General features: G+C 48.7%; 1 protein-coding gene across 2 annotated transcripts in view; it reads right to left on the minus strand.

Moving 5' to 3' along the window:
• The window catches only part of SEPT3 (septin 3), a 23707-nt gene extending 14317 nt beyond the window's left edge, over positions 1-9390 (minus strand). Inside the window, exon 1 of one of the 2 annotated variants that reach the window (XM_025208890.1) lies at positions 8487-9390. In XM_025208890.1, coding sequence (XP_025064675.1) covers positions 8487-9390 — 904 coding nt within the window. The remainder of the gene's footprint in view (positions 1-8486) is intronic. The other variant, XM_025208891.1, reaches the window with a different exon arrangement.
• Positions 9391-10706: the final 1316 nt, after the last annotated feature.

The following is a 10706-nucleotide window of genomic DNA, read 5'->3' on the forward strand; positions in this document are numbered from 1 at the left end:
TCCTGCTGAGGCACATGGATAGGATCTCAGATGATGTCCCAGCCTTTGGCTCAAAGCCTGGGTCTCATCAGGACCTAACAGAGGCAAACATATTGGCCCTGGGGAAGTGAAAATAACATGGAAGGGAACAGGAAGGCTGGGGAAGAAGGGGAAAGGTGGGAGACCTTAGAGGAATGAAGACATGGAGGAGGTCTATAAGGAGAAAGGAAGCAGAGGGACAGGGAAGGCTAAGGATGAGAAAAACCAGATCGTTGTACTCTTCCCAGTTGTCAAACTCATTCACTCTCCTAAATAACGAACTTCTCCCAGACCCATGGTATAAGTGCTCCTGAACTGACCCCACTTTTCCAGCCAAGTGGAAACGTCTCCTGTCTGACCCTCCTATCTGACCCTTGGTGGCCAAATAGCCTCTACACCATGGTTTGCTGCCAGCACCATCCAGCAGTGCTCCCTCCTGCTCTCCACCTTGAGACACCACCACATGACAGTCACAGAGGCATCCCTTGCTCACTCCCTGGGAAACGTCTGTCAGTCTCCGCATCCTGAAATGGGCAAGCATTTGCACTAGAAAGTTGGTGGCTGCAGTGGAGGACCTTCAAAAAAACAGAAAATACCCCTACCTCCAACAGGAAGTAGAAGAAAAAAGAAAGATGGTCCAGTGGTTAGAGAGTAAATTGGGGATTCAGAAGAGGTGGGGGTCATGTCTCTTGTCTGCCCTCCTGGGTGATATTTGGCAAGTTGCTTAGCCTCTTAGTACCTCTGTTTCCCATCCCTAGCCCACAGAGTGCTTCAAGGATGAAACTATTAAAGGATGAAAGACAACAGTAAGGGAGCCATGAAAATACCCGAGATACATGGTCATCAGAGCTAGGCATGGGGAGAAATATATTCAGTAATCAATATTTGTCCTTATCATGTAGCTCTGGGGCAGCCAACAGATGGCAGAGGTGCTACATGTGGCATGGGCATTAGGCAGCCTCTCTTGTGTGATACACAACAGATCAGGGGACAAGCAGAACAGTGGCTGACAGGGCAGGAAGCAGCAAACAGAGAAACAAATTGGGCAGGGAGCAGAGGGAAGGAAGCAGAAAGCAGAACAGCAAATTGGGCAGGAGAAAGGCACTGAAGTGACACTTGCGGAGTGTGTGGGGCCAATTTGTGACATGCCTGACAAAAAGGTTGGTTTCTAATGATATAGCTCACTAGCTCACTAAGCTGAACAGACATCTCTTACTGAGGCACAAGAATAAATCACGAGTGCCTGGGAACATCCGTGAAAACAAGGGTATTGCGTTCCCATCTCTACCCTAGGCTTTGAGCCCTTCACTGCCTACCACCAGTGAGTCACTCACTCATCATCTTCCTTTTTTCTACTCTAGTTGGTGAGGAGGAAGCCATAAACAAGGCTCCAAGAAGTTTGCCACAAGTAACTGCATTATCATCATATTGCTAGAGCCCTTGTCCTCCCATCCCCAAGGAAGCCAGCTCTTGGGGTTCGACTGAGAGTCTACTTATGTATTTGGTGTTCTTCATTCAGCCCAACCTGTTGGAGTCAAAAAGTTGTGAGAGAATCTCAGCTTTCTCAATCTAAAACTGTAAGTTTCTATCCCTCACAGTTGCTAAGGAAAGTTTGAAACTATAAAGTGACTTGCACCCACAAAACCAAAAGAAAAGATCTCCCCACTTATAATTTTTAAAATATCTCCTGACTTTTATACAGATCTCAAGATTTGGGTGGGGGCTGGCTCATGATTTTATAAAGTTTGAGTTTGGCAATGCTTCATTGTCTCTCTCTATTGTTCCTTATTCTCCCTTTTTATATCCCATTCAGTACAGAAGCCCTGAGCTTGCAGAATTATCATGACCCAGCCACCTTTGATCTCTGTAATAAAATTGCCAGCATGGGGCCTACAGTGCGAACTGCTCTGGTGTCTTTGTGATGTGAACATGTGTCCCACTGTCATTATAACAGTAAAACAAGGGTGGTACCATTAGCATGTCTGGGGCACTGGGGAGGGGAGGGGAAGGGAGGAGCGGTGCCTAGTATGAGCAGCCCAGACACTGTGGCCGGCAGCAAAGGCCTGCCCAGAGCCTGGGCCAGCTGTGGCAGGCAGCCAGGAGGCTGCAAGTGGGTGCACTGGGGTCTGTGGAGCCTCAGCCTGGCTCTTTGCTGGCAACAGGTGCACATGCACCTCAGAGCAGATGGCAAGGAAGAAGCTGGAGCAGCACTGCCACAAGAAGGATCAGGCCCCTCTGGCTTCCCCTGCCATCTGCCCCTGACATGCCAACATCTTACAAGTCGTGGTTGTGAGTGTTTTTGGCACTCTGCCCAAAAACATCGCCGGCCTCGCCTAAACTTTAAAACCAGCTGCCTAGGAGGGGCAGTGGCATTTCTAGTCAGGCAGTGCTGAGTCAATTCACTTCATGGCTCATTATCATCTCCCTGATTCCAGTAAATCCCTCTCTCCTCCACAGGTTTTAACAACCCTCTCTCCTCTTTAATGGTCTTGATGTTTCAATGTTCAAACTATCCTTTCTTCTGCAACTGTTAACCATTCCTGTTAATGCCTCTTTTCTGTTTCCCAGCCCTGCAGGATGTTTTTAGCTCTAGCTAAAAACCTTAACTCAGGTGTAGTAATAGTCACTCAGGTGTAGAAATGACTGACAAGGAAGTAATGGAGGCACTGTCAAGACACTCAAGAAGGCTAGATTTTGTTTTATCAATCTGAATAAGAGATGTATGTGTAACTATAATGACTAAAGGACTAATGATACAATAGCCTTTGCCTATTTTTGCCTGGTTTGTTACAGTTTTTAAAACTTTATATATACTCTAGCAAATTAGTGTGTGTTCCAATAAATACATTTGTTTTTTGCTTTGATCATAAACTGAATAATATAGGTCTAGCCCCTTATTAGTAAAGCTTGAAGTTTTTTTTAAAGTGGAGAAATATGTGTGTTGTATTATGTGAGGATGTGCCACACCACCTTTACCCTCTTTTTCAAAATCCTAGATCTGCCCATGGATGGCACTATCATACTGTTACAAATGTTGGGGTGTTCACTAACAAGTACTGATCTCATACAGTGTGGTATTTCTTTATCTGACTCCCAAGATAGTGTATTGGACTGTCAGAGGGAAGTAGACAGTTTCAACACACTTCCCCATAGGTAGGTAAAGCCATAAAGCCAGTGATTTCAAAGCTTTTGGGCTTGACTTGAGGCCTAAGCTACCACAGGTTCACTTTTATGTATCATGAAGTGAGCATAGTAGCATAAATAGGGGTAGCAAGCATGGTACCAGCCCTGGACACTGATATAGAGGGGGTACAAGAATGGCAAGCTAGGGTGGGAGAGTGGCTCTCTTGGGGTGACAGAAGCAATCCACATCGTGGCAGCAGTGACCTGCGTGCCAGAAGCCTGCACTAAGGCAACAGCATCAGTGGCCATGGCAATGACCCACATGAGGAGAGATTTTCTAGTGGCACTTCAACCCCCAGCTCACCCCAGCCTGGCACCTCTGACCCCCCGGTGCCAAAATTCTTAGTTATGCTTTTGGGTGAGCACATGGCTATGGGAACTTACAGCAGAGCAGCTGACACATAGTAAAACCCTGCCCACCTCTGCCTCATGGCAAATTATCTGTGCCCTAAGAATAGGAGAATTGTGAGATTTCACCCCAAAGCAAGTAAAAGCAGGGGGTCTAACCCCTGATGAGGGATGTGTTCAAAGAGAATGGTACAGCTGGCTCCCTGTTCTTTACAGTGAGTCATGTACATTGAGGTCTGTGAATAAGAACACTGTGAGTGCTGCCAAATAATAAATAGTCATCATCACACCTACTGTTTGGCATCATTAACATTCATTCATCTAATGAGTCCACCACTTACATTTACAGTAGTCACATAGCCCTGAAGATAGTCCCAAACTCATGACACTGAATGGAGAGCAGATGGCAATGACTTTCAGTCAAGTTTTTCCTAGGGGCAGATTAGAACCAATAACCTAGATATGAAAAAGTCCCTCTGTCGTCTTCCTCTGCCTCCTGTTCTTTGTCTGAGTGGCATCACAGAGGGAAAGGAAGAGCCAGTCAACCACAAAAAACCCAGCTTCTGGTAATGAAATACTATTTAATCATCCTGTAATACATCTAGAGTGTCTGTCTCCTTCCATTCAGCAAAGGCCTGCCCTTACTGAAGCCAGAGGCAAAATTCCCATTTAAATGAAGTCCCCCATACACTGCCTTGGCAGCTTTCATGCTCTTGAAGGCCCTTTCTGCTGACAAGATAGCTAAAAGGCCTCAGTCTGTAAATGAGAATGAGGCCCCTTGATTTCACAGTCACAGGATTTAGCCCCACATACACTAATCTCCATCCCTGGGAAACTAAAGGGCTGCTATCAAAGCAAAATATCCATGCATCCTGCAGGCCTTACTATTCAAACAGAGAGGTATTATAGTAATAGTAATTCAAAGAGAGAGATGGTATATGTAACATTGTCTTTACTTGTCCATGCATTAGAAAAATAACCCCCAGGTCTCAGGATTTCAAAGTAGCTGTTTATTCCACATAATCATCGTGCAGTCTACACTGCAGGTCACTCCAGTCCAAGCCAGTGCCTATCAACATTGAATAGTCATAAGTGCAGTAATTTTTTTTTCTCCACCAACTAAGGACAGGGGCATTACAAGTGGGAAAGAGAAACTTATTCCACCTCCTTGAGCCTGCTCCCCAAGCTCCCCAAAGTCAGCCTTCTTTAGCTGTGCCCTCCACAGAATTCAGCTGTTCCGAGGCTGGACAGAAACCCATCTCCCCAGCCTGTGGTGAATTTAGGGCAGAGCATATTGGAGCCTCAGTGAAGATACAGACACCAGAAATAAAGGCAACTTACTAGGGCATTGTTCCCCAGTCCACCACTCCTGCTCTAGGCTTGCTCTTTGTTCTCTCATCTAGCCTAGGTTTAAAGGGCTCTGACAATAGATAGCCTGCAGTCAGTGAATCCCACCACCCACTTCGGGAGGATATTCCACAGGAACGCTGAGAGTGCTCTCCAGTCTGGGGCCTGGGATCATGAGCTTCTAATTCCCTCTCAGCCCCCAGGGCCCACGTGTGTGTCGAGGAGCCCTGCCCCACCCACTCTGTCCCCTCTGATGCCTGGGGATTAGACTGTGACATTCATATTGCCCAGAGAGCGACAGCCTGTGAACGGCAAGGGCCGAGCCAGTTACAAAGCAGCTTGCATTTTTTTCCCACCCCTGGACCAGCTGGGATCATTTCCTTCCTTTGGAGCAGCCTCTGTGACCACTCTTCAGCATCACCGCCGCAACCACCCCTGCTCTCTCCTTCACACCAGATTTAGCCATTGAAAGAGAAAGGCATGAACGAAATGTTTTTCCCTTCTTCCCCAGCCCCCAAAGCCTGCATGCAGAGTGCCCATGGTGCCCATGGTGGTGTATGGGTGCGTGGTGGTGTATGGGTGGTGTGTGCGAGGTTGCACCATCAGGGTATCCCTCCAGCATCTCTGAGCCCTGCCAGAACCACGCGAGCATCCGCATGAACCACCTACCTTTGAACATGAATCTTTCTTTGTCTTTGAATCTGCTCCTGAGGGGTGGGATTTCCCCCCCACTTTTTATCCTGACACCGATGCAGCCTGGCTGGCTAAGAGGCTCTGCTTTTCTCTCTCTCTTTCTCCTTCTCTCTCTTTTTTTACCTCTCCTCCACTGGATATTTCAGATATGCAAGGATGCTTCTGCTGCCGCTGCTGCCATGGTCATGTGACCTGAATATTAAACATCCCTGCAAAATCTCCCCTACGCTCTGCCTCCCTCCTTTCCTAGGATCTAGGACTTCAGCCCAGCTGCTGAGAGACCTTCCCTGGATTGGTGGGCACGAGAGTGGGGAAGGGAGGTGCTGTAATGAATGGGCTAGACATGCCCTGAAAATGCTTCCCCCACACCCATTTTCCCTCCCTCTTCTCCTCCCTATTCCCAAGCGATTCTCATATGCTTCTGCCTGCAGAGCATCTCTAGACATAGCCAGTTGTTTATTCAGAGAGATGTTTAACCCTTTCCCAGGCTGCTGGAGGGCTGTGCTAAGAAAGTACTAAGAATAGGCAGGGAATCCTGTAGGGGATCTCAGTCCCAAGGCTAGATTCTGGCCTCACTGACACAGCAGAAAATCAGAAGCAATTCAGCTGAAGCCAATCAGGTATCCCAGCCTGGGGATTTTGTCCTTGGGCACCACCACTCCAGGGTATCTGGTTGCTATCCATGCTGGCCAGACACAGAAGCAGAGTGTGAGCCCGCATCCCAGGATGTGAGTATGGAGGGCAATGGAGAGGCAGAGTCTGCAGGCTAATGCCTGTGTGTCAGCATGGGCAAGGAGATCTGTGTCTTTGTGTCACTGTGCATACAGTATGTCTCTGTGTGTGCCTGTAGGCATCTGTGTCTGTCTGTGCCTTTGTGCATGTGTCAAGACGAGCCTGCCTGTGTCTGCAGATGAGTATTGAGGTAGATGGATCTAACATGCATCTCTGTGGGGGTTGCTGGGCTGGATTCTGGCTTGCCTTCTTCCTGCGAAAAGCTGGTCTGATTTTTTGACTCTGTGCTGCTCCAGTGGTGGGGACAAAAGGCATCTGAATGGGCAAAACTGACTCCTCAGGGAAATCCTCTCCCATCTGGTGTAGGGTCCTCACCTGCCTGACACAGAGCAGCCACTCCTCCTCACAGTCTCTGATGCAGAGAAGTGCTGGGGGCAGAGACGAGGTGGGAGGGAGGACACCACTTTCCTGCTTTTCCAGGCTGCAGTGCCATAGAAGGGCCTGTGAGCTTCTGTCACTTATACCAGGGAAACATCAGGTCCTTGGGCAGCAGAGACTAGGGGGTGCTGAAAGGGCTTATCACTGTGACCCTGTGTCTAGCACAGGGAGGAAGGAGCAGAGAGCAGGGGACAGCTGGCACAAGGCGGGGTGTAGAGTGCTGCTAAATCAGAGTGGCAGCACTTCGCATGGATTTTCCACGAGGGTAAGCAGCTGCCCATGAATCTGGCCTCTTACGTCTGCCTGACATCAGAGTGAATTTAGGGGCTAACTACAAATCGGATCTCAAATTTCTGCTTCTAGCACATGATGTCCGCCCATCTGTCTGAGCATTTATACTACACTTGGCAGCATGCTACCTTGGCCCCACAAACAGGATTAAGGAAATTAATTTCTGCCTGACAGGGCTACGCCCTCCGTTCCTCCCATGATATCTGCCACTCTCAGGGGTGGGATTATTCCACTGTTTATTGCCTAGGGGAAGTTCTGCCAGGCTGCTGTGGCATCACCATCCCTGCAGGAAGGGCCTGCTCAGAGACATCAATTTGAAACCTGGCCATAAATGCTTTTTCTGATATCTGGTGGCCAGGAATTCCCCAGGAAGGGGCTTTCCTCTGAAAGTGCCCAGGCCCCAGTTGCTGAGAGATTCATCCTTGGTTTCATCAAGCACAGGTGCCATGATGAAGGAGAGGTGCCTGAGATAGCTGGAGCATTGCCCTCAATTAGTTATTCCTCTGTTTGTCACACAATCACCTAAAAAGCATCAGCTACCTTTTCTGTTCAAGTTATCAACACACAATCAAAAAAAAGTTTGCCCATCCCTGCTGTGACATCCCAGCATGCACCAGGGATGGAATCCCCTTGGAGGAAGGCCAGCCCAGGGGTGGTCATCAAGTGCTAGCAGATTTATTTCTTGATAAGGCTTAAAAAACCCCTCTTATTTTTCAAGTCATTATTGTATCTACTTTATATTGAGGGGAAAAATATAAATTGCTTATAAATGAATACTGGATGTGTTATGAAACGGTTAATCAATAGCTCTTGCATCTAACAGGATACTAGATCTCTCTGTGGTAGGTAAGGAGGTATACCATGGGCAGATCAGGTCCCTGAGCAGTCTCAGAGACTAAGGGGTGTTGAGAGAGCATATCGCTGTGACCCTATAACTAGCACTGAGAGGGAGGAGCAGAGAACTGGAGCCAGGTGACATCTAAGAAGCATCAACTGCATGTTATAGATAGGCAGGCAGCTATCTGTAACATTTTTTTTTCATGTACTGTTTCTCATATTATTTATACCAGTAATATGTTTACCTCTTTTGATCCTTCATTAGCCCTTTAGGTACTATGTATAAATGTACCATTAATATTATGAAATGTGATAAAAAAAATCAAAGGAAGGAAAATCATCCAGAAGAATCTGACAAAGAAAAAGCCAACTGGCCCCATGCTGGCAGTATTTCTTGCTCCAGCAGGATTGTGTGGTAGCTGGGACATCAATATGCAAAACATTACGAAGTCAGGATATGATTCCATGAACTGTGAACATGTCAAACAGTTCTCTCTTCCCTTTTATTTCCTTCATATGTCCCCATGTTTCAAGAAAAGCCCCCTCACCCCACTCTCCCTCCAAACCCAACTGAATCTAGTTCCCCTCTTTGGACTTACATGCTGACCCAGCTGTGCCCATAACACTAGGCATTGTGGCATCTGCTGCAGAGAGCTGCCCCCTCAGAGCCTTCCTCTCTGAACACAACTTAAAAACAGGGCTTGGCATCCTCTCTCTGTCAGCAAGCCCTGGGGGAGCGTCTGTGCTGTGGTGGTCACTGTACTGATTGGCAGTCGCATGGTCCTCTTTATCCACTTCTGTCATGGATGGGTCCATGGGATGTGGCACAGGAGGAAGCGGAGAAATAGGGGCCAAGCATCTCCGAAAGCGTGGGCCAGAGTGTAGCAAAGTGGTGGGCACCTCTGAGCCTGGTGCTAGGGCACTGTTTTGCCTGATGTCCGTTCTCATCTCCATGCAGCCAAGGGGCATCCGCTGGGGCAGTGTTGGTAACCCTGGCAGTGGCTGCAGACATGGCAAAGGCACCTCCCCTCTTCCTAGTGCTTCCTTCCCCAGCGGAGCCCGGAGCTCCCTCCTCACTGTGCCTGGTGAGAGGAGACGCCGGTCAGGTGGAGGGTCACAGCTGCTGCGGCGGAGCGTTAGTGAGATAGCACTCAGTTTCCTGGGTGCCAAACCATTGGCTGCTGTCCATGGTTGGGATTTGGGGACAGCAGGGAGAGGGCACGGGATGGGCAGCTCCGCTCTGCTCAGCTCCTTGGAGCTTCCAACCCTGCAGCTGGGCTTGGTGCTTGGTCTCCCCTTCACAAGGGGGATCTGCCGGGTGGCATCCTGGCTGGAAGAGTCCAGGCGGATTTCTTTCCTCAGCACAGGACTGAGAAGCACCAGTCCCCCACTTCCCATGGGCCGGACAGGCAACCCTGGGATGCGACTGGGGCTGGGAGCAGCTCCCAGAGTGGGATTATATTTGCGGACCCTGTGAGGGGAAGAAGCCAAGTCCTTGTCCATCCCAAACTCTTGGTACTTCTATTTTTCCTAGAGAAACAAATTCAAAGGAAGCATCAGTCTCCATCTGCACAGCAGAGCAGATTAATGCTACTGGCAAGGCCTGCACTGGCTGGACCGAATAGGCAAGGTCATAACTGGTTCCTCCACATACTGCCCTCTACCAGGATACCTCAACCCTGCCTTGAAGAATGACAACTACAGGGGCTGTCAACCAATCTGCTTCTGGGCATATACTAAGCAGCAGCTAGGGTCAGGAAGAAATTCCCCCAAGCCCACCAGAATTATCCAGCAGTGTTCTTCGGGGTTACTTTGCCTTTCTCTGTAGTATCTCCCGAGGATACTGAACTAGCTGGCCAGAGCAAGGGCAGCCTCAGATGTAAAGTCCTGAACAGCTCAAGGAAGTCTCAGATTTCCCCTGCCCTTTGGCCTCTTGATGCAGCTCTCAGAAGAGAATTGTACAATGAAGGAGAAAGGTAAGAGCTTACCTGGCTCTTGGAGAGCAGTGACTGTGATGGCGGCTTGTCAGGTCTATTCCACGTTTACAAGAGGCAGCAGTCTATCCACAAATCTCCCACAGACTGTTGGTTCCAGATGGGAGGCTTTAACTACATCAGCACCTGCTGGGAGCACTGACCAGAAGGCAGCCAGGCCTCCTGGCTTCCTCTCTATCCAAAGAAGGCACAGAGAAGGGTCCAGACCCTTTCCATTTTCTACCCATCCCTCCTGATGTCTGTGCCTTCTCCTTGTCTCTCCTCATTCTAGGAGATTTTTCCCAGCTTTGTTCAGGGCAAAAGTGGGAGCAAGAGACTTGGAGAGCTCCAGACAGACACAGCTGGCCCCAGCAGCCAGAGGGAGTGGGCAGGGAGTGAATGAGAACAGTCATGAACTGCCAGGCTAGGAAATGAAAAACAAGGACAAGGGAATCAAAAGGGCTTTGGGTCACATGAGAATATTAGTGACTGGCATTTCCACAGAGCATCTTTCAGCTACAGGCTACAAAGCATTTTACAGACCAGCTTCATAAGGCTGGCTCAGCCACTAACTGCAACCACTTCTGGGGTGTAGCAGTTAAAATACATTGAAACAGGAAGAGGAATTCTTCCTGTATCAGTTCTGAAGGAGAAGGCACTGTTTTGGAGTACTGCAAGTGCCTGCCAAAGGAGAGACTGGGGAGCAATGTTTCTTCACCACACATGCACTCCCCTTACTTCCGCCTCTGCTGGGAAGGGACATGCCAACTCCTCTCTGGCAGCAGTGCTGTCCAACAATTAGAATTGGACCTGGATCAACAGAGACTAAAGGAGAAGTTTTAGAGC

The sequence above is a fragment of the Alligator sinensis genome, unplaced genomic scaffold (genome assembly GCF_000455745.1).
Source record: "Alligator sinensis unplaced genomic scaffold, ASM45574v1 scaffold215_1, whole genome shotgun sequence".
NCBI lineage: Eukaryota > Metazoa > Chordata > Crocodylia > Alligatoridae > Alligator > Alligator sinensis.